This window comes from Photinus pyralis, unplaced genomic scaffold (genome assembly GCF_008802855.1).
Source record: "Photinus pyralis isolate 1611_PpyrPB1 unplaced genomic scaffold, Ppyr1.3 Ppyr1.4_LG7, whole genome shotgun sequence".
Taxonomy (NCBI): Eukaryota; Metazoa; Arthropoda; class Insecta; order Coleoptera; family Lampyridae; genus Photinus; species Photinus pyralis.
Genome location: NW_022170738.1, coordinates 69,049 through 92,664, shown reverse-complemented (window position 1 = coordinate 92,664; position 23,616 = coordinate 69,049). Strand labels below are relative to the sequence as shown.

Here is a 23,616-nt window from a genome sequence, read left to right as displayed (position 1 = left end):
AGATCGACCCGGAAAAAAAAGTTTCCTTATAGAATGTGGCCTGTAGAATCCATAATTTCAAACAGTTCCAAGATTGGGCTACTAGTTCAAAAGTTACAGCCCTTTGAAATTTTTTTCGAAATTGGTTTCTAGTCTATAACTTTTGATTGAGAAGTCTGATCGAAAAAGTACGAATTGATTTGGATTCTACGCACCCAAATTAATAAGAAAAAGTGTTTTCCCGAGAAATTTTGTTGCAGTCGATTTTTGGTAAAAAAGGAAGGTAAAACACTGCCTTTTTTTGAGCACCGAAGAAAAAATTGTCTCAGATCGACCCGGAAAAAAAANCGGTTCAAAATGTACGGAGTCTTGCAAGATCTGTAGAGCAATTAGAGTTCAATGACTCGGTTTTTGAATAGTAAGTTTAAATCAGAGACATGTCTCTGGTTTAAATGCAATAAGTACAAGTGCGCCATCTCATTAGTAATCGATAGACTTTCGTTCATTTTATAGTTTTAAAAGTTTAGTTGAGATGTCGCCACGTACTTCGTTTAAAATTGCATTTGAATTTATGCCATTAATAGCCAAGTCGGACTTAATTTTACTTAAATGGCAGTTCAAAATGTACGGAGTCTTGCAAGATCTGTAGAGCAATTGGAGTTTAATGACCCGGTTTTTGAACAGATAATTTAAATGCAATAAGTACAAGTGCGCCATCTCATTGGTAATCGATACACTTTCCTTCATTTTATAGTTTTACAAGTTTAGTTGAGATGTCGCCACGTACGTAACTTCGTTTAAAATTGCATTTGAACTTAATTTTACTCAGAGCTGGGCAGAATACTTTCAAAAAGTGTTTTCCCGAGAAATTTTGGTGTTGTCGATTTTTGGTAAAAAAGGAAGGTTGTACACTGCCTTTTTTGAGGTCCGAAAAAAAAATTGTCTCAGAACGACCCGGAAAAAAATTTTCTTACAGAATGTGGCCTGTAGAATCCATAATTTCAAACAGTTCCAAGATTGGGCTACTAGTCCAAAAGTTACAGCCCTTTGAATTTTTTTTCGAAATTGGTTTCTAGTCTATAACTTTTGATTGAGAAGTCTGATCGAAAAAGTACGAATTGTTTTGGATTCTACGCACCAAAATTAATAGGAAAAAGTGTTTTCCCGAGAAATTTGGTGCAGTCGATTTTTGGTAAAAAAGGAAGGTTATACACTGCCTTTTTTTGAGCCCCGAAAAAAAATTGTCTCAGATCGACCCGGAAAAAAAATTTCTTATAGAATGTGGCCTGTAGAATCCATAATTTCAAACAGTTCCAAGATTGGGCTACGAGTTCAAAAGTTACAGCCCTTTGGATTTTTCCTTCGAAATTGGTTTCTAGTCTATAACTTGAGAAGTCTCATCGAAAAAGTACGAATTGTTTTGGATTCTATGCACCAAAATTAATAAGAAAAAGTGTTTTCCCGAGAAATTTTGGTGCAGTCGATTTTTGGTAAAAAAGGAAGGTTGTGCACTGCCTTTTTTTGAGGCTCGAAGAAAAAATTGTCTCAGATCGACCCGGAAAAACATTTTCTTATAGAATGTGGCCTGTAGAATCCATAATTTCAAACAGTTCCAAGATTGGGCTACTAGTTCAAAAGTTACAACCCTTTGAATTTCCTTTCGAAATTGGTTTCTAGTCCATAACTTGATTGAGAAGTCTAATCGAAGAAGTACGAATTGTTTTGGATTCTACGCACCAAAATTAATAAGAAAAAGTGTTTTCCAGAGAAATTTTGGTGCAGTCGATTTTTGGTAAAAAAGGAAGGTTATACACTGCCTTTTTTTGAAGCTCGAAGAAAAAATTGTGTCAGATCGACCCGGGAAAAATTTTTTCTTATAGAATGTGGCCTGTAGTATCCACAATTTCAAACAGTTCCAAGATTGGACTACTATTTCAAAAGTTACAGCCCTTTGAATTTTCTTTCGAAATTGGATTGTGGTCTATAACTTTTGATTGAGAAGTCTAATCGAAAAAGTACGAATTGTTTTGGATTCTACGCACCAAAATTAATAAGAAAAAGTGTTTTCCAGAGAAATTTTGGTGCAGTCGATTTTTGGTAAAAAAGGAAGGTTATACACTGCCTTTTTTTGAGGCTCGAAGAAAAAATTGTGTCAGATCGACCCGTAAAAAAAATTTTCTTATAGAAGGTGGCCTGTAGTATCCACAATTTCAAACAGTTCCAAGATTGGACTACTATTTCAAAAGTTATAGCCCTTTGAATTTTCTTTCGAAATTGGATTGTGGTCTATAACTTTTGATTGAGAAGTCTAATCGAAAAAGTACGAATTGTTTTGGATTCTACACACCAAAATTAATAAGAAAAGGTGTTTTCCCGAGAAATTTTGGTGTAGTCGATTTTTGGTAAAAAAGGAAGGTTATACACTGCCTTTTTTTGAGCCCCGAAAAAAAAATTGTCTCAGATCGACCCGGGAAAAAATTTTTCTTATAGAATGTGGCCTGTAGAATCCATAATTTCAAACAGTTCCAAGATTGGGCTACTAGTTCAAAAGTTACAGCCCTTTGAAATTTATTTCGAAATTGGTTTCTAGTTACTAGATTGGGCTACTAGTTTCAAAAGTTACAGCCCTTTGAATTTTCTTTCGAAATTGGTTTCTAGTCTATAACTTTTGATTGAGAAGTCTGATCGAAAAAGTACGAATTGTTTTGGATTCTATGCACCAAAATTAATAAGAAAAAGTGTTTTCCCGAGAAATTTTGGTGCAGTCGATTTTTGGTAAAAAAGGAAGGTTATACACTGCCTTTTTTTGAGCCCAAAAAAAAAATTGTCTCCGATCGATCCGGAAAAAAATGTTCTTATAGAATGTGGCCTGTAGAATCCATAATTTCAAACAGTTCCAAGATTGGGCACTAGTTCAAAAGTTACAGCCCTTTGAATTTTCTTTCGAAATTGGTTTCTAGTCTATAACTTTTGATTGAGAAGTCTGATCGAAAAAGTACGAATTGTTTTGGATTCTACGCACCAAATTAATAAGAAAAAGTGTTTTCCCGAGAAATTTTGGTGCAGTCGATTTTTGGTAAAAAAAGGAAGGATTTTAACTGTGCCTTTTTTTTTGAAGGCTCGGAAAAAATCTCGTCGACCCGGAAAAAAAATTTTCTTATATGTGGCCTGTAGAATCCATAATTTCAAACAGTTCCAAGATTGGGCTACTAGTTCAAAAAGTTACAGCCCTTTAAATTTTTTTTCGAAATTGGTTTCTAGTCTATAACTTTTGATTGAGAAGTCTAATCGAAAAAGTACGAATTGTTTTGGATTCTACGCACCAAAATTAATAAGAAAAAGTGTTTTCCCGAGAAATTTTGGTGCAGTCGATTTTTGGTAAAAAAGGAAGGTTATACACTGCCTTTTTTTGAGGCCCGAAAAAAAAATGTCTCAGATCGACCCGGAAAAAAAATTTTCTTATAGAATGTGGCCTGTAGAATCCATAATTTCAAACAGTTCCAAGATTGGGCTGCTAGTTCAAAGTTACAGCCCTTGAATTTTTTTTCGAAATTGGTTTCTAGTCTATAACTTTTGATTGAGAAGTCTGATCGAAAAAGTACGAATTGTTTTGGATTCTACGCACCAAAGTTAATAAGAAAAAGTGTTTTCCCGAGAAATTTTGGTGCAGTCGATTTTTGGTAAAAAAGGAAGGTTATACACTGCCTTTTTTTGAGCCCGAAAAAAAAATTGTCTCAGATCGACCCGGAAAAAAATTTTCTTATAGAATGTGGCCTGTAGAATCCATAATTTCAAACATTTCCAAAATTGGGCTACTAGTTCAAAAGTTACAGCCCTTTGAATTTTCTTTCGAAATTGGTTTCTAGTCTATAACTTTTGATTGAGAAATCTAATCGAAAAAGTACGAATTGTTTTGGATTCTACGCACCAAAATTAATAAGAAAAAGTGTTTTCCCGAGAAATTTTGGTGCAGTCGATTTTTGGTAAAAAAGGAAGGTTATAACACTGCCTTTTTTGAGGGCTCCAAAAGAAAAATTGTCTCAGATCGACCCGGAAAAAAAGTCTTATAGAATGTGGGCTGGTAGAAATCCATAAGATTTTAAACAGTTTTTCCCAAAGATTGGGCCTACTAGTTCAAAATTACGCTTGAATTTTTTCTTCGAAAATTGGTCTAATAAACTTTTGAGAGAAGTCTGATCGAAAAAAGTACGAATTGATTTGGATTCTACGCACCCAAATTAATAAGAAAAAGTGTTTTCCCGAGAAATTTTGGTGTAGTCGATTTTTGGTGAAAAGGGAAGGTTATACACTGCCTTTTTTGAGGCTCGAAAAATAAAATTGTCTCAGAACGACCCGGAAAAAAATGTTTTTATAGAATGTGGCCTGTAGAATCCATAATTTCAAACAGTTCCAAGATTGGGCTACTAGTTCAAAAGTTACAGCCCTTTGAATTTCTTTTCGAAATTGGTTTCTAGTCTATAACCTTTGATTGAGAAGTCTGATCGAAAAAGTACGAGTTGTTTTGGATTCTACGCACCAAAATTAATAAGAAAATGTGTTTTCCGAGAAATTTTAGTGCAGTCGATTTTTGGTAAAAAAGGAAGGTTATACACTGCCTTTTTTGAGGCCCGAAAAAAAATTGTCTCAGATCGATCCGGAAAAAAATTTTCTTATAGAATGTGGCCTGTAGAATCCTAATTCAAACAGTTCCAGATTGGGCTACTAGTTCAAAAGTTACAGCCTTTGAATTTTTTTCGAAATTGTTTCAGTCTATAACTTTGATTGAGAAGTCTATCGAAAAAAGTACGAATTGTTTGGACTTTACGCCCCAAAATTAATAAGAAAAAGTGTTTTCCCGGAAATTTGGTGCTGTCGATTTTTGAAAAAGGGAAGTTTATACACTGGCCTTTTTTTGAGCTCAAAAAAAATTGTTCAGATCGACCCGGAAAAAAAATTTTCTTATAAATGTGGCCTGTAGAATCCATAATTCCAAACAGTTCCAAATTGGGCTACTAGTTCAAAAGTTACAGCCCTTTGAATTTTCTTTCGAAATTGGTTTCTAGTAGGAAATGCAATCCGCAGCAAAATTCAATCCCGGTATTTGCGATTGTTCGATGATAATCTCTCCGCGGATCCGGAATTTGCGAGATCTCGCAAAATTTAAATAAATTGCAAATAAGCAATTCGTGCGGTTAACTCTGTTTAAAATAAATCGCTATTAATCAAATTTTTAATAAAAAAGTACCTTCGCCTAATTAGAACTCAAAACCTTACATGTAAGACAAATAGTCTTCTACACCAGTGCTCAAAAATCATAATACATGTTTAAACGAAAAAAGTTTAACAATTATTAAAAAAAATAATTCGCGTTATCGTTTCATACAAGTAACACAGTCGTCCCTTGTGGACGCGGAGGGAGTGTTCTCAATAGGGTTAATAAGATTTAGTTCATATTATCGTAACTTTTCTTCAGCAGGTATGAAATAAATAGCTTTAGAGCATAGTTACTATATAATATTCAATAAGAGCAGCCAAAAGAGGTCTCCGTCACGATTTTACTGCCCGCACTGTTAAAAGCGCCTTAAAAATATGTAAACCACGTAAAATACCCTACATAAATTCTCCCTGGGTATTTGACAATTCCCTTCAACCTTCCTAGATGTAAAAAGTATAAAACAAACCCTGGATATACATTTTTGACCCATTTTATGGGCGGGTATTGAAATGCTACCTTGCGTTTAAGAAACCCGCTATAGCAAGTGCTGTCCGGGGTTGCGGGGGTGGCGGCATAGCTGAAATTGGACCTTAGGGTGTCTAGAACATCCTCTGAAAGTTTCATAAAGTTATCACAAAATGCAAGGTTACCCCCGCACTACTCCTGTCATCATTGACAGATTGGCAATAATCAAAAGTTTTATATGAAAATTAAAATTTTATATAAAAATGCGATTTCGGGTAAAATTTAATACAAAACTCGTCAGTAAAATGACATTAATTGACTCGGAACTTCAATATTTCCTCGCCAGTAATGTGTCATTTTCCTGACTTTTATGTAAATAACTATTTCATCCGCCGTCCTGAAAAAATATGCAATTGTAGGGTTGCATGGAGTAATCGTAAATGAGGTAATAGTTTTCTGTTTATCCTCTTTCGGACTGGAACAAATCGTACACCCACCCCTTTGTTATTTAAGAAATCTATACTTTATTATTGGAAGCTACCTACTACTTTCTGCGTGGACGTAATTGGGTAACCCGATGTTTCCCGAAAAACTGGGACAAGGAAACTTCCGCACTTCCTTATAGACAAATTATCTCAAGCAGGAAGACATAAATGAAAAATAACATTCCTAATCGTAATCTACGATCTATAAAAAGGTCACATAAGCCAAAGTTTTACTACTCACGTACCATAAAGGAACTTAGAGCTTATCATCTGTAATAAATTCCGTTCCATAAACAAGAGAAACTGGCTCAATTTAGTTTATCAAAATCTATTTTATATTTTAGTCGAGAGGTTTTCTCTCCACAAAATGTTATCTGTAAGGAAAGCATCTTGTTTCTAGGCCGACACAATGACGTTCTCTTTGAAGTGTACCCATTTGACTTGTAAATTTGCATAGTGAGAACACTATCTACACTAACGGCAAATGGAGTAAATTTTCTGATACAAGATTGCAGCTATTTTGGTTGTGTCAACCACTAAGACATTTAATTTGTGGACACTCACGAGTCAATACGACAGGTGTAAACGGTTTGTTGTAATTGTACACATATCATCAAATGTTTACTTTTATTAGGCAACGTATTACTTTCAAAGCTAAACTGTATCGTCTCTTCTATCTGATATTGTGGCATAATTATCTTTCATTCCAGTTATCTACAAGGTACTCAAACTAGACAGATAAGGTAAACGAAAGAAGCTACACTACTGCACGTATATATAATTTAACATATCAGGCCGTAGGTTGAATTACATGGAAGGTGGCAAAAGCTCTTTGTAGGGGACGCTACGGGTGATTGCGTTGATTAACTGCACGGACATTCCTTCGGCTACCTGATTAATTGCGGGTAATACTTCTTGCAATATCACGTTAGCATTATCATCCAGTACTTGTGTAAATACTCTCTCTGAAATTGCAACAATTAGCTTCAATTTTATTCGATATAGAGTATGACACTTACTGAGGTCCGGATTGTCCTCAAACAGACCGGTGAAGTTGGAAACGTAATCGGAAACTTGTATATCAACGACAGCCTTGATTGGCTCATAATACTCGTCTCCATTCCGCTCAACAAGCTTTCCAGTTGTTTTTAACAGGACAGTGCATGGACCTAGATTACACTATCAAACATTGGCTTGATGGGAGATGATCTCTCACCTAACTTAGTAACATAGTTGCCAGATCCGTGAATCGGAATCGATAACAATCTCCCTTCTACGTCGAACTTAGTCTTCATACTCATGTTATTGAAGTTTCCCTTACCTGAAAAGGTAAGCTCATCCGGAATGTAGCTACAAAGATTGAATTAGCCTTTGAAGTCATACTGCGGCATGCGTACTTTAATTCCGAAAATTTATAGTCCGCGAGCCCGTAGATCGACATATTGGTAAATGAAACCTTGTAGTTGACCCTATCGGTGCCTTGTTGCATTTCAATTTTGGGTATGTAGAAGGGGTTGAAGGAGGGAATACCTAACTCTCGTATGCCATCCTTAATGCGCGGTTGTAATTGTTCGGCAGCCTTCAGTATGCAATCGTTGAGCTTTGGATCGTTGATGCTACAACGAGGGAAATAAGAAGCTGAAAAGATAAAGAGCATGTTTTACTGTGCTGAAAAGCAAAGAATTGACAATTAATTTTGCTCGTAATACTCATTTACACTGGAACTTTGAAGAATACCTACTGTAACGTATTTATTTACAATTAGTTAACAATGAGTTTACAACAGTATTAAAATAGATTAATTTATAACAGTAATTATTATTTATCACTCACAACGTATAATATAATAAGAACGCATCGATGTTGGAACTACACTAAAAACACAATTCGATGTGCTTATGTGGCAAACAATATTCTTTATAGTGTTCGAGTGTTTAAGAACGCTTCATAATGCTTTCGAACAAAGATAACATAATTTTGGGAAAGGTTACGTCACATCCACCTTCGTTCTTTATCGCCGATGACTAATGTTTCAGGAAGCCTCGATGTTTACCAGGATTTCTGGAATGTTCGCTGCATTACGTTGTCGATCCATGACATGATTGCTACGAATTTGAAACCCTTTTACCTAATGAAATTTAAGTTTAGTAAAATCACTTATTGCAACAATGGTGTCCATGCACGTTAAGATTCAACTTTAATTTGTCGATGCGAACGTCCATAAACTGCCTAAAATTTGCTAATCATTCCGGTACCGGTACGTAAATGGGTCAAAGGATCGAGCAATTTAAAAATGTATAGAATCATATACGCCATCATTAATCAGTTAGTTCCTAAATGCTAATTAGGAAACTTGTAGTATTACAATGTAAAAAGGCAAGGTCGGAGTTTTAATAGAGTGCAACTTTTAAACTAAGTGTTAGACACGTGCTGTTTTCTTGTTTCTTCTGACACTAATATCTTGTTAGAAATTATTAGAAGTATGAATTTTGAAGGATGAAACTGGTATTTGAGTAATTATTCTGGAAAATGAATCTATACCTTTTGAATGAACTATATTCTGAGATAATTCTAATTATCCAAAGAACTTTATTGCCTTTCTCTGTTTTGAAACAAAAGCAAATTGTTTCCTTACATTTTTAGAAATTTACGCGCTTTCCACTTCAACGACCATTTTGGCCCTCCATCTACCTACACTACATTTCCCGAATTTTACAGGAATGTGTAACGTATTTATTCATGATTCAAATAGCACTTTCAATGCCTTCTGCTAATATTGCGTTTTAACCCTCATTTAAAAAAATTAGTGCGGAGAATAAATAGTTAACTCGTAAACTTTCGATTTCACTTGTACCTAACTAATAACTAAATAATTCAATTTCACTTAGATCGTGGGGCTTCAGTTACATCCATCAAGTCTACGAGGAGATTATGATTGATTCCTTAAAATTGCCACATGTAACCTAATGCCCGCGATGAACATGCTTTAAGAATTTATTCAACAGAAATTGACACGTTTAATTCGGGCTGTAGTTTCTTTTAAAGTTGATGGATGACAGCTTTGCACCAACCCTCGATTGTAAGGGATAGTTTGATACCGTTTAAATGAAAATTCTCCGGATGCATTTCATAACTTTGGAAACCAAAAATAGTATATTAAGATACAAGTGTATAATCAAGTCTTTAAAGCACGCGCAACGAGTTTAAGGGCACGACGCAAAGCGGAGTGCCTTTAACGTTGCAAGTGCTTTAAAGACCAATTATACACGAGTATCTTATAGTATTTTTTATTATACCTGCAGTATAATTTAAAAATAGGGAATACAATGAAATCATATTGACGTTATACTCGAATACATGTCTAATTAAGTGGGCTGGGTGTTCGTAATTTCACGATTGCCATGGAAATGTCACTTGGCGTTTGATTATAAAAATCATCGTCTTTGTGAATTAAACGATTTCCGTTGAAAAAGATAATACACCGTCCATTAAATCGATTGTTGTAAAATCTAAACAAACGTTGGTAGGTGTAAAATCAAACTCCAGTAAAGCCTATTATAAAGAATATGAAAAGTTGTTTCCATGGATGAATAGGAAGTTACTTACGAATACAGTCTTAAATGCATCCATAATGCTGGCATAGATGAAGGAAATGTCAAAGGTATTTAAATCTTCTATATTTTGGTGCATTCATTCAAAACTTTAAAGCAATGCTGCGATTAAAAAGTGGAACAGATTTGGAAGCATATCCTAAATTACGCGCGTTTGTGAAAGCTTCAACCAAAGGATAGGTACAAAAGCCAAAGAAATGTTCTGCATTTACAGAAAGCGACCTAAGAGGAGTTTTTATTTCATTCAGATGACAGTTTCAAAAGTCATACTTGAAGTATCGTTACTTAGCAACTTTAAAGCACGTGTGTTTTAAAGGCCCTTTTTCGCACGCATTTGAGTGTTTAAAACGGAGATTGTGATTCAGGTATAATAAAAATAGTATATTAAGATACAAGTGTATAATCAAGTCTTTAAAGCACGCGCAACGAGTTTAAGGGCACGACGCAAAGCGGAGTGCCTTTAACGTTGCAAGTGCTTTAAAGATAAATTATACACGTGTATCATATAGTATTTTTTATTATACCTGCAGTATAATTTAAAAATAGGAAATACAATGAAATCATATTGACGTTATACTCGAATACATGTCTAATTAAGTGGGCTGGGTGTTCGTAATTTCACGATTGCCATGGAAATGTCACTTGACGTTTGCTTATAAAAATCATCGTCTTTGTGAATTAACCGATTTCCGTTGAAAAAGATAATACACCGTCCATTAAATCGATTGTTGTAAAATCTAAACAAACGTTGGTAGGTGTAAAATCCAACTCCAGTAAAGCCTTTTTTAAAGAATATGAAAAGTTGTTTCCATGGATGAATAGGAAGTTACGAATACAGTCTTAAATGCATCCATAATGCTGGTATATATGAAGGAAATGTCAAAGGTATTTAAATCTTCTATATTTTGGTGCATTCATTCAAAACTTTAAAGCAATGCTGCGATTAAAAAGTGGAACAGATTTGGAAGAATACCCTAAATTACGAGCGTTTGTGAAAGCTTCAACCAAAGGATAGGTACAAAAGCCAAAGAAATGTTCTGCATTTACAGAAAGCGACTTAAGAGGATTTTTTATTTCATCCAGATGACAGTTTCAAAAGTCATCTTGAAGTATCGCTACTTAGCAACTTTAAAGCACGTGTGTTTTAAAGGCCCTTTTTCGCACGCATTTGAGTGTTTAAAACGGAGATTGTGATTCAGGTATAATAAAAAATCACTTATTGCAACAATGATGTCCATGCACGTTAAGATTCAACTTTAATTTGTCGATGCGAACGTCCATAAACTGCCTAAAATTTGCTAATCATTCCGGTACCGGTACGTAAATGGGTCAAAGGATCGAGCAATTTAAAAATGTATAGAATCATATACGCCATCATTAATCAGTTAGTTCCTAAATGCTAATTAGGAAACTTGTTGTAAAAAGGCAAGGTCGGAGTTTTAATAGAGTGCAACTTTTAAACTAAGTGTTAGACACGTGCTGTTTTCCTTGTTTCTTCTGACACTAATATCTTGTTAGAAATTATTAGAATTATGAATTTTGAAGGATGAAACTGGTATCATCTGAGTCATTCTGGAAAATGAATTTATACCTTTTAAAAAAGTATCGTTACTTAGCAACTTTAAAGCACGTGTGTTTTAAAGGCCCTTTTTCGCACGCATTTGAGTGTTTAAAACGGAGATTGTGATTCAGGTATAATAAAAAAGCATTTTATATTTCTCTTCTCGTGCGAGTGTCAAACCAACACCAAATACTCATTAGATTTATATACATTTCGTGTCTATTATAATATATATTTCAACCAGTATTTAATTCAACATCTTCCACCCTATTGTTGGTAAAAAAGTTCTGCTTCCGCTGTTTTTATCTTTTTATAAGACTACATTTCGTATATTTCACGACCGTTTAGCAAAGAAAATGGAAGCGTTAATACTTCTGCTCTTTTAGCGAATTTATAGCTTGACAGAGTAATAAATTCCACATTATTCCGCTTGCGTTATCGATAGGCTAGGTTTACGACCTCATAGCACAAGTACCCTTCGTCAAAATTCTAAATAGAAAAACAGGGTGAATGATAAGAGTACCTATGTATTTTCTAGCACAAATTGTGCAATGGAGTAGGTAATTCTTCAAGATCTTTATTGTAAATCATTGACTTATTGTTGAACTAAGTGTTCTGTACAAACTTTGTGTAAAAGTATCAAGTAGTGAATGTTTTTAAAATAATTGCAGTTTTTGTATTCCATAAAATTAAAGCTTGTCAATTTGTATTATAATTTAATCTTTGATTTACAAAAATATAAGTAGCCGTTATGTATTTCTAGGTAAGATCCAGAGTACAATTTTCACACTTATGTACTTGCGAGGAAAATGATGGTCATCTGTGTACAATAAAACGTAATTGTACGTGTTTCTATTTTAAAAAACTTGATTTGCGCTGAACAGGTTTTCGAAAACGGTAGCTAACGTTAACATTGGTGGCGAAAATTTCAATTTTAGACCTATAATAATCGCAATTAATGTACTACTTATGAGTTATGACAATGTTTGCGGATTAATAATGCAACTAGGTCATTTTCTTGAAGCTTCATACAAGAACTTGCTCTATTTTCCTTTTGCAAACTGAAAAAATGGATTTCGACAAAATAAATTCGCAGTAAAAAGAAAATTCCATATTATTCTATCGAATAAAATAACAATTTGACTTACGTAAAGCTGCGATTGAGGAGTGGATTAGAAACGTGCTGCAGATAATGTACTTAAGCATCATTATTATAATGTTGCGTCTTGAAGTCTTGCACAAATATAAAGTACAAAAAACGCGGTAACTTATAAAATACGCTTGATAACCTTGAATTTTTGCACTTTTGTGGAATAAGTCGGTAAATAATTATGTTGGTCAAGTTAATTTAATGTCGTCTCGCAGCTGTAATTAAAATATCAATGCTAGGAGAGATGCCGTGCATTTTATTCTTATGGTCTACAAATGTAGATTAAGGACAAATGGGTTAGTTGTAACCAGTGTTCATACATTTATTGATGCAAAAACAAACATTGAAAGCTCACACTACCTACGGCTAAAGGACACATTCGCGCGTTTCAGAAAATATTTTTCTCCATTTTCGTTATATACTTATAGCATGCGGGTAAGTTGTTCTAAAATCGGTAACCAAATGTTTCCCGTGTGTAGACAATATTTTCAAACGGGGGATGTCCAAAAACGTATCTTTACAACAAAATTTGATGTGGCTAGTACAAATAGGTACCACCCGCACATTCCCTTCTATATCTAAGAATAAAGTGTACCAAGTTTGGTTCCAATCGGTTCAGCCGTTTAGCTGGAAGTGAGAATTTAACACACTTGCAATTCTGTCCAAAAGCTTTTCAGCTCTTCCTTTTATGTCTAAAAATATGTGTACTAAATTTGGTTCTAATTTGGTACCTAGTCGTTTAGCCGGAAATGAGAGTACAGACCCGGGTACAGACGGACCGATAGACCGACATCATCGAGAATTCTAGATGCTTCAAAACGTGTATTTTCGTCAAAAAATGGAGGGGGGAGGCTAATTTTTTACCCCAATACAATACCTCACTTATTAACGTGTAGCTTCGCGATAGTGATTGAACCAAAGTTATTCTCGTTCCCGAATTAAACATTACGCGACATTTTGACAATGTCGAGTTAGGAATCTGAACCACACTGTACACGATAGAAACCTACTATGAATTTTCAAATATTAAGCTAAAGAAACCTATGTGCTTTTTTGAAAGAATCGTATTCAAAATCACAAATGAGGTTAGGTTGGAATGGCCAAGTGTAAACAGGGGCGGACTGACCCGGGGGGGCGGGTGGCGGTTGCCACCTGGCCTGTAGATCATAATGGCCCGTTGGAAATTTATAAGTATGTGCTGTATTTAGTTTCTTGCACTATTAATAAATTATTAACACGTTTCTCTAATTGGGGTTGATATTAGGTTGTTAAAAAAATTCTGTTTTAATTGAAGTGTTTTACAATGAATTTATCATTTTTTGTCGTAGCATGAAAGTGCTGAAATACAATGATAGGCGACGCACCTCGTGTGGATTGTATATTTTGTTACTTTTAATTATCAGCTGCAATTTAAAAAAAAACTGTATGGTAATTTTCTATAAGAAAACTTTTTCCGGGTCGATCTGAGACAATTTTTTCTTCGGGGCTCAAAAAAAGGCAGTGTATTACCTTCCTTTTTTACCAAAAATCGACTACACCAAAATTCTCGGGAAAACACTTTTTCTTATTAATTTTGGGTGCGTAGAATCCAAAACAATTCGTACTTTTTCGATCAGACTTCTCAATCAAAAGTTATAGACTAGAAACCAATTTCGAAAGAAAATTCAAAGGGCTGTAACTTTTGAACTAGTAGCCCAATCTTGGAACTGTTTGAAATTATGGATTCTACAGGCCACATTCTATAAGAAAATTTTTTCCGGGTCGATCTGAGACAATTTTTTTTTCGGGGCTCAAAAAAGGCAGTGTATTACCTTCCTTTTTTACCAAAAATCGACTGCACCAAAATTTCTCGGGAAAACACTTTTTCTTATTAATTTTGGTGCGTAGAATCCAAAACAATTCGTACTTTTTCGATCAGACTTCTCAATCAAAAGTTATAGACTAGAAACCAATTTCGAAAAAAAATTCAAAGGGCTGTAACTTTTGAACTAGTAGCCCAATCTTGGAACTGTTTGAAATTATGGATTCTACAGGCCACATTCTATAAGAAAATTTTTTTTCCGGGTCGATCTGAGACAATTTTTTTTTCGGGGCTCAAAATTATTAACACGTTTCTCTAATTGGGGTTGATGTTAGGTTGTTAAAAAATTCTGTTTTAATTGAAGTGTTTTAGAATGAATTTATCATTTTTTGTCGTAGCATGAAAGTGCTGAAATACAATGATAGGCGACGCACCTCGTGTGGATTGTATATTTTGTTACTTTTAATTATCAGCTGCAATTTAAAAAAAACTGTATGGTAATTGATTTTCGAGAAAGGAGTACTTTAAAATGTTTTTGTGGTGCACCTCAGAGCTAACCCCCCCCCCCCCGCCACCTTCATTACTGCACTAATACTTTAATGGCCCGTAACCTATGCAATTCCACCTGACCCTTAAGTACCCAGTCCGCCCCTGAGTGTAAATCCCATAATATGCTTTCTCAAGTTTCTTAATTTGTGTGCAGATGTTGCAATAGGCTTTTGCAATAAATAGGGGTTGAACTTCTTTCCCTTTTCGAAATCAAAATGTTGTATTTCAAAGCAAATTCTTTATCAAAAATTTATTACTTTACCAATGGCTAGCTTTTTACATTACCCATTAGATACACCATCCCCATTTACTTCTAGAATTCCACAGTGCGAGAAAAAATTCACCGTACCCAGGTGCTCCCGATAGAGAGCAGACCCGCAGCGTTATTTAGGGGTGCGATTATGCCGTCTTTCAAGTTGACTCCCGCGTCTGGGCGCAGGGAAAAAATGCGTGTTATGACCAATTTTTAAGGGCTATAGTGAGCAAGAATAGGTCGAACGCCAGATGGCCAGACCTAAAGACGTCTAGCCGATTAGATTAGAATCGTTACATTCATCAAAGCACAGAAGAAAGAAATGGAGTCACCAATCTAACTAACTTTTCCTGATCAAAGGAGTGCTCTAATGCTGAGCTAGCAAGTGTAACCCAATAACACTAATTACAAAAAAACGAAATATGATATAAATGCCATTTCGGCTCGAGATGCTTCCGAAACCCATTAGGAAACAATGAGCCATTCAATTAAATGAAACGAAAAAAACGCCCTATTAGCACCGTGGTTGACTCGGTGAAATTTATATGATATGTAGTGACCAAATTGTTCTACTCTTAAAAGTCCCAAAATTAGTAACCTCATTGAATAAGTAATTATAGCAAGAAGTATTATTCTGTAGTATAAATCGTATAAAGATATTTGAGTTCGCCGCTAGACTTGGCTGCACCCTTAAAAAAATTCTAACATTTCTTGTACCTATACCTAAATGATATTCAAGAGTTTCATTGAATTAATAGATTCTTTGTTACAGGGCTTCTGGTTTCATCGACACTTGATACACAGTTTTGAGAGTCAAATGGATTTTTTAAAATGATTATTATTATTAAAACTACAGTATATTTGTCGCTATATTCCTTCTCCCTGACATTTTAATCGGCGTAATAGGACAAGTAACATAGTATTGAAAATCCTTCCCTTCTCAGAACTTAATCATCAACTTTGTAATGGGTCGTTTTAATAAAGCGGTTGAGAGATAACCATACGGTTTTAGAACAAGGAAGATTTTGGCCTCAAATTGGTCCCTGCATTTTACATACGACTTTAAACATACGCAATTCTTGTATCGAGTTAGAGATATCTCTTCTGTCATTAGACGACCAGGTTGGTTCTTTAGGCACATGTATGTGTGTTGCTTTCTGAACAATCTCAAACCCGAAAAGCAAGATAAAATGAATTTATCAAGAGTAAACTTATACATATATCATGGTTTCAAAAAGAATCGCAGCATTCCTGAGATTCCACTAGCCGTTACCAATTCTAAGGGCGTTTGTCTGCCAGAAGTGCTTGAGAGCGATGCATTAGCCTCTGTTAATCCCAGGATTTCGTGTCTCTTGTTGATAGCTGAACTGCATGCTGAGCTTAGCGTAGGAATATCTGCTCGTCCTAGTAATCTGAAGTTAAAAGACCGGGTATCCGAGAGCCCTGCTGGCTTTTTAGACACAGTGAGTGTGAAACGTGGCTGTGATTTTAACCATTGGATAAAACTTTTCAAAATACGAGCTACTGTCACCCGTTCATCAAAGAGTGCCTGTAAACGGCCCCTCCGTTGTTAACACATCTCAAATTCTTTAACATGAGTTGGCGTCTTGATTCCGGAAGGTTTTTGCATTTGGTTAAATAATAAAGTTTTAGGGGTTGTGATCGCAGCGCCAAGGAATGGAGATTAAACAAACTATAATAGGTATAGTTCTAGGAATGGGAAAGTAGTCAAAAGGATTTAGTTTGTTGTAGTAAATTACCTACGTATTAACAATAAATAAACGTAGTCAATTTTCAAGGCGTACGCTACACTATAAATTATTGTAGGTTTCACAAATATTTATTGATTTCAGACTTAAATCGGTAATTTGTTTTCTACGAGTATGTTAGGCTATTGGAGGAAATATTAACAAAACAGTAATTATTCATTTAATTCGTTGGATTCTCTTCAGCTTCATCAGGTTAAACGTATTTTAGATTCAGCCTCTCACAATTGTGGAAGGTTGCCAACCACCTCCTTCTACCACTAAAGGGAATAATTATCGCATTTAAGCGGACCAAAGAGGATTTATTATAAGAGACAAAAAATCAGCTTGGCAAAAATTATTGTTTGGATGTCCTAGTTTAGTGAGACAAATGAAATGTTGACTGTTCATTAATTATTGCGACGAAATTTGGCTCCAAATTAGTGGGAGACGTTCGCAAAACGCTCTCTAGATGTTCCTCAGTCATCCTGTTTGTTTTTACAAATGTAGATGACTGGTACTAACCGCGGGCCGGATCGAACTATGTCGCGGGCTGGATTTGGCCCGCGGGCCGCTATTTCCTCATCCCCCGGTTACAGTATACTACTTAGGTTAGGGGAGAAATCTTGTATCAGGAGAATACAATGTGAGAGGAGGTGATCAAAAGTTAGGATAAAGTATGAGTGAGGTTAGGTTAGAGTTCTCGTTAGGTTAGGTGAGAAATCTTGTATCAGGAGAATGTAATGTGCGAGAAGATTGTAGGTTAGGATAAAATATTAGTGAGGTTAGGCTAGAGTGCTAGTTAGGTTAGATCATAAATCTTGTATCAGGAGAATATAATGTGCGAGAAGATTGAAGTTTAGGTTAAAATTTGAGTGAGGTTAAGTTAGAGTGGTAGTTAGGTTAGGTCAGAAATCTTGTATCAGGAGAATATAATGTGCGAGAAGATTGAAGAGTAGGATAAGATATTAGTGAAGTTAGGTTAGAGTGATAGTTAGGTTAGGTCTAATTTTATTCTTCTGATACAAGATTTCTCTAACCTAACCTAACCTCACTCAAATTTTAACCTAAACTTCAATCTCCTCACCCATTATATTCTCCTGATACAAGATTTCTTACCTAACCTAACTATCACTAAAACCTAACCTCACTAACATTTTATCCTAACCTTCAATCTCCTCGCACATTATATTCTCCTGATACAAGATTTCTTACCCACCCTAACTACCACTCTAACCTAACCTCACTAAAACTTTAACCTAAATTTCAATCTCCTCACACGTTATGTTCTCCTGATATAAGATTTCTGACCTAACCTAACTATCACTCTAACCTAACCTCACTAATATTTTATCCTAACCTTCAATCACCTCCTTGGACATTATATTCTCCTGATACAAGTTTTTGACAAGTTTAAGACGAAGTAAGGCGTTGAAATATTTCTGTGAGAGTTGGGTTTACATCGTGAGCACCGTGTCGTTTGAAAAGGTGATGGACGAGCACGGTACGGCCTCGGTGAACTATTTGAGGAGCTCTTCATTGACCGCTAAGCTTTGAAATTTCTTCGACGCGTGTAGAGTGCGTGCGTGGATGTGTAGGTGCGTGCGTGCGTGAGTGTGTATCCGCCAACCCCATTCTCAGCGTCCATCTACGCCTTTGCCACCTCTCACACTCAAATACTGCGTGCTGAAGTGTCTATATGCTCGAGGTCCCCACAAGTGTCGTCCCGTCGTGTCTGTAGGTAGCCAGAGCATATTTTAGATAATAGTCAGGGAGACATTTCTGAAAAGTGCATGGTCTAACGGCGTTTTGTGCTACAAACTGGCAACAGGCGGTTCTAGACTAATTGGTCCCCGCTGAAAACGATGCGCCCTGTTGCCAGACCCGATTTTGGCATTTAAGCCCTTAAATCCAAGATGGCGGGCGAAATTACCGTTTTTCGGTTATTTCGAGCCCACAAGGCACGCCACTGAACGTTTTGGGTAGTTTAAGGGTAGAATATCATCTAGTCGACATCGTTTAGGCACACTTTCGTATTCATATTAGGGGCCTAAATGCCAAAACTCCGCTTAAAAACGTCAAAAATGCAAAAATTCGTCATTTTTTTTTCTGGCCGGTTGTCGGCGGCCAATATGTATTCATATTACAATTATATTCTATTACAATTTAAGTATGTGGAGACCTCCAGCAGCGCCATATGCCTGGGGCCTAAATATCAAGATGGCGCCTGGAAAGTCCAAAAAACCGTGAAAAAGTCGTATTTTTACTACACTGGCCACAAATTCCCCATTTCGATGACCTGGAGCCATAATATGAGAATTGCGAATGTCATTCTGGATGTTACACAACTGAAGGGCTTAACTGCGGAAGTGGGGACTCGTCTCCTATAAACTTTAACTATGGAACCAAGAGGCAGAAGTTGGTTTGGCGGCGTAATTTGAGGGTAAATATATTAAAACATGGTTCCCAAGTTTTCTTTGATTTTTTTAAATTAAAACGTAACACTTGGCAGTCGAAACTGTTTAGAATATTGAGCACTAATACTATGAAAAACAAGAAGGTATTATGCAAGAATAAGAACGTTACAGAGTTAAACGTTGTCTCTTGAAGCACTGACGTTTTCTCTCTGGATTGTTTTTGGCATATTACACATAGACTAGGTACTGTTAAAATCACCACCAGAGGATGATTCATGCTGCATGGCCTAGGGAAAACTGAAACAGTCAAATGGAAGTCATCACCGCGAAAGAAGACATGAGCACCATTCTACGATCAATAGAGATGTGGCCTAACGTTTGAATAGAGCATCTTCATGCGTTAGAATGTAATGTGACATCATGTTAAATTAGTATGAACGAGCTTAATGTTAATGTAAAATATGTTAGAGTGAGTCGTTAAATCCCAGGTTAAATCCCAAAAAGACACAAAACCTTCCCCATACTATTTTAATCTCGATTTTAATAAACAAATTGTAAAAGCTGCGACTAGTTTCGACCAACGGTCATCTTCTGGCTTAAGGAAATTACAGAATAAAACTTGTTAAAATATTTTAGAAGTACACATTGCAAAATTTGAAGGTTGCCAGTGTAGTAAAACTACGGCAAAAAGAACGACTTTTTCACTGTTTTTGGACTTTCCAGGCGCCATCTTGATATTTAGGCCCCAGGCATATGGCGCTGCTGGAGGTCCCCACATACTTAAATGTTAACTTGACCATATGAATGCATATTGGACGCCGACAACCGGCCAGAAAAAAAAATGATGAAGTTTTGCATTTTTGACGTTTTTAAGCGGAGTTTAGGCATTTACGCCCTTAATATGAATACGAAAGTGTGCCTAAACGGTGTTGTCGTGCGTGTACTAGATGTTATTCTACCCTTAAACTACCCAAAACGTTCAGTGGCTGTCTTGTGGGCTCGAAATAACCGAAAAAGCGGCAATTTTGGCCGCCATCTTGGATTTAAGGGCTTAAATGTCAAAATCGGGTCTGGCAACAGGGCGCATCGTTTTCAGCGGGGGCAAATTAGTCTAGAACCGCCTGTTGCCAGTTTGTAGCACAAAACGCCGTTTGACATGATTTAGAGAGCCTTTTTCAGAAATGTCTCCCTGACTATAACTTCCACTAGGCGCTCCACACTCCAGTGTAAAATTTTTTGGGGCCTCAGTCGCCGCACTAGGATACCTTTCGGGCAGACCACCAACTTGCATTTGAAAGATAACTGAAAAGTTTTTGCCACTGGTATCCTTACACACTACTGGGCGACAAGAAGTCTTTATTAGGCGACACTTTATAGCTTAAAATATGCTCTGGTTTAATATGAAAGCATCCGCGTAATACGGGAAGTAGTTTTAAATACTCTTCGTTATCTTCATTTACGTTACGTTATTCACATCTTTATGTGGAAAAAAAAGTACGAAATTACCCTCCAATTCTCTAAATCCTGAAGCTGCAGCACCAGAACAGGTGTTATTTAGAAAAATAAGTGATGCAATGAAATGAGAAATTGTTTGCATTTTGCATTGCATTTACAATTACATTGTTCGCTACTAGTTCTATTCTCCTAAAAAAACGCTCAACGCCAAGTCTTTTTTAGTTTTTCTAAAGGCGTACTCTTTTTTTCTATACAAAACACCTCAATTCCCTTTGCCTGTAAAAAAATTACACTAACCAATATCTTAGAACGATATTGTTAATATTGACTAATTTAATTTATAAACATGGATCATTTGGTATTTACAAATCAAAACCTATATACATACTAAGATAAGCTTGTTGGTACAAAAATAATAGTAGGTACTCACTAGGGGGAACTGGATGATTGTGCATATTAATAAGTAACAATTACAAATATGATTGAAGGTATACCGTTTCGTTCTGACTGGTTTGAAACTAATTATTTACATTATAAAAAATCATCGACATATATTTGCATAACTGTGAAATTACGCCATCCACTTGCACTTTCAATCGAATATATTGTGGTAACTAGCAAGTGGAAGACACCCATCCGTCTAGACCGAATGCAAATATTGCATTGTAATTGACTTACGCATTGTACGCTAAACGAATGGGTCCAGTTTCAGTACTTCTAATGCTAAGTGGGGTAACTTTACTTTTGTGACTTTTATTGCGGAAGTAGATCTTCAGCGGGTGTGGCAGCCAACCCTTTCTCGACTACTACTTTGAAGAAGTTAGTCAAGGTTTCAACATACAGTGGGTTCACCAAATCCATAGTTCTTCGTGGATTCTCGTTGTAAAAGTTCGAAATTATGTCAACTAAAAGGCGATCCTTATCTTTGACATTAAAGCGAGGAATAATACTCACCGGCAAATTGATCTTGAGGATTTGTTGAGGTCATTTTAATGTGCCCGTCGGCAATCGTGCTTTTCGCTTTAAATTTATCGAGAGCGAAGTATTTTACTCCATTTCTTACAACCGTTTTTAAGCTTCCCTTAAAATGGCTCACTGTATCGCCTATAAAACAACAGGTTCAACTCGTTTCCGCAATAGTCGCGTTTCTTACTGAAGTTTCCTCGGAAGAATCCTTCATTCTTCAGCGGAATTGCGAAAAGCTGCCCTACCACCTTAAAGTCCATTTCCAAATGCGTTAGCGGAATTGTAAATTTAATTTCGCCCGCCATTTTTTCCAAGTCCATTCTTTAATCAGAGGTTATAGTACGGGGGTGGTGCAATAAATGGTTACTTACTTAAAATCGTTGACATAAGTGGAAGAGAGGCCGGTAACTTTGATGTTTTTCATTACCGCTTCGACGCTGAAAAATTCGTTGAGGGTTCTGTTAACCACCATTAAGGGTATTTCAATAGGATCCAGTTTGGGAACTCCATATTTTGGAATTCCTTTCGACAGGTGCACTCCTACCTTGTTGAAACTCTTAAGCACGCATCCCCTAAAGTCTTTGTCGGATCTTTTACATGGCTCGGGAAGAGGATCCGCTGAAAATAGGAAATTGCCGAAATTTGAATTATGTGTGTGTGTAGATTTCGCAACGTTCATAAATAAATTCGGTAAGTATGTTGTCATTTTGTAATATGTTTGTAGAGTAATTTGGAACCATACAAATAATTACTCAAGTTGCCCCATAAAAGTGTTCGAAGTGCGCGGACGTGTTTTAAGCATTTAAGTTAATTTAAATAGAAATCCTGCACAAAAGTAAAATTTTGTTAATGCGAAAGTGTGGAAACCTGAACGGTGTAGATTGGAATTTGTCGTCAAAAACGAAATCCTAAAACCACTTCAAATGGAGCTCAATACAACCACGATGCAAAATGACAATTAAGCAAATAGAACACTCGCATCAACAAATTGAATGGATTTATAACTTTCGTTTAATCAAGACGCAAAACAGTTTTGATTACATCATTATAAATATGAATAATTATGCCCCATTAAATATTAAGGCTTTACCTTTTCAAACTAAAAGCAAAGGCATCCCTGATTTCCTAATAAGGTGTTGCCAATAAAAATTAGCATAAAAAAGAACTAATATATGCAGCTATTTCAAATAATTGATACGATATACTTTTAATCTTGCTGTAAGATCCCGTGTTCACACCCATTCACCCAGTTTCGATAATTGAACAAGGTGACCAACTGTCAATTGTGGGTTAAAAGGGCCTTCATGTACTTGAGAAGGTTTATAAATGTTCACATTATAGTCAAATCAAAGAATGAGGATAAGCAGAGTATCAAAGGATATCATTACTTACGTAACGTCTTCGAATGTGCACCCAAAAATTGAGTAACAACACATATAACTACTACGAACAACTTCATTTTATGCAATATTGGATTAAAGATTTAAAGCACCTTGTATTTATAAGTTAGCAGAAGCCTGGTGGTGGTAGTTAACCTTAAGCCTAAATTCATATACCTATTTGTAATCGAACTTCAAAATCGTGAAAGCACAATTAGGTACAATGGAAATAATAAAACTTTGTTGTGTGTATACATTTATTCCCATTTCTCATTTTAACGACTGCGTTCGATAATTATTATTCTTGTTTCTTTTATTAGCACAATCACTTATAGTGTAATGTAAGAGTGTGTTGACCTTTTACTTGCAATTGTGTGTTACTCTCACTTTCTTCCACCTAATAAGCGGCTTTCTTATTTAACTATCGCTTAAGGATCTGTGGTATAGGCATGTAGTGCAATTCCTCATTCTATTACACTTTCATCAATTGAAATCGTCATTCGCTTTTATTTTGTTTCCGGAAGAATTTGATTGTTTACATTTGCATCATTCAAAAGGGTTGTTTCCATGCATCTTCATTTTGAC

General features: G+C 35.8%; 2 protein-coding genes across 2 annotated transcripts; both read right to left on the bottom strand.

Annotated features, from left to right (window-relative positions):
• Positions 1 to 6,754: 6,754 nt before the first annotated feature.
• Positions 6,755 to 12,672, bottom strand: LOC116177449 (protein takeout-like). Its single transcript, XM_031496431.1, has 5 exons — positions 12,465 to 12,672; positions 7,542 to 7,782; positions 7,361 to 7,494; positions 7,164 to 7,313; positions 6,755 to 7,109 (listed from the first exon to the last, which is right to left on the bottom strand). The coding sequence occupies exons 1-5, from the start codon at positions 12,523 to 12,525 to the stop codon at positions 6,952 to 6,954; spliced, it is 744 nt and encodes a 247-aa protein (XP_031352291.1). The 5' UTR covers positions 12,526 to 12,672; the 3' UTR covers positions 6,755 to 6,951.
• An 8,214-nt stretch (positions 12,673 to 20,886) lies between these two features.
• Positions 20,887 to 23,156, bottom strand: LOC116176741. Its single transcript, XM_031495499.1, has 5 exons — positions 23,045 to 23,156; positions 22,024 to 22,270; positions 21,840 to 21,973; positions 21,641 to 21,790; positions 20,887 to 21,591 (listed from the first exon to the last, which is right to left on the bottom strand). Exons 1-5 carry the CDS (start codon positions 23,109 to 23,111, stop codon positions 21,440 to 21,442), a joined length of 750 nt encoding a protein of 249 aa, XP_031351359.1. The 5' UTR covers positions 23,112 to 23,156; the 3' UTR covers positions 20,887 to 21,439.
• Between the last annotated feature and the right edge of the window lie 460 nt (positions 23,157 to 23,616).

What these genes read in the sequence shown, in the direction of transcription:
- LOC116177449 (XM_031496431.1), bottom strand. Translation starts at nt 12,525, where the DNA reads ATGATGCTTAAGTACATTATCTGCAGCACGTTTCTAATCCACTCCTCA. An exon ending in CTCCTCAATCGCAGCTTTAC is followed by an intron (nt 7,783 to 12,464) that starts GTAAGTCAAATT and finishes TTATCTTTTCAG; the next exon opens with CTTCTTATTTCCCTCGTTGT. An exon ending in TATAAATTTTCGGAATTAAA is followed by an intron (nt 7,495 to 7,541) that starts GTACGCATGCCG and finishes CAATCTTTGTAG; the next exon opens with CTACATTCCGGATGAGCTTA.
- LOC116176741 (XM_031495499.1), bottom strand. Translation starts at nt 23,111, where the DNA reads ATGAAGTTGTTCGTAGTAGTTATATGTGTTGTTACTCAATTTTTGGGT. An exon ending in ACTTATGTCAACGATTTTAA is followed by an intron (nt 21,974 to 22,023) that starts GTAAGTAACCAT and finishes CTCTGATTAAAG; the next exon opens with AATGGACTTGGAAAAAATGG. An exon ending in ATTCTTCCGAGGAAACTTCA is followed by an intron (nt 21,791 to 21,839) that starts GTAAGAAACGCG and finishes GTTGTTTTATAG; the next exon opens with GCGATACAGTGAGCCATTTT.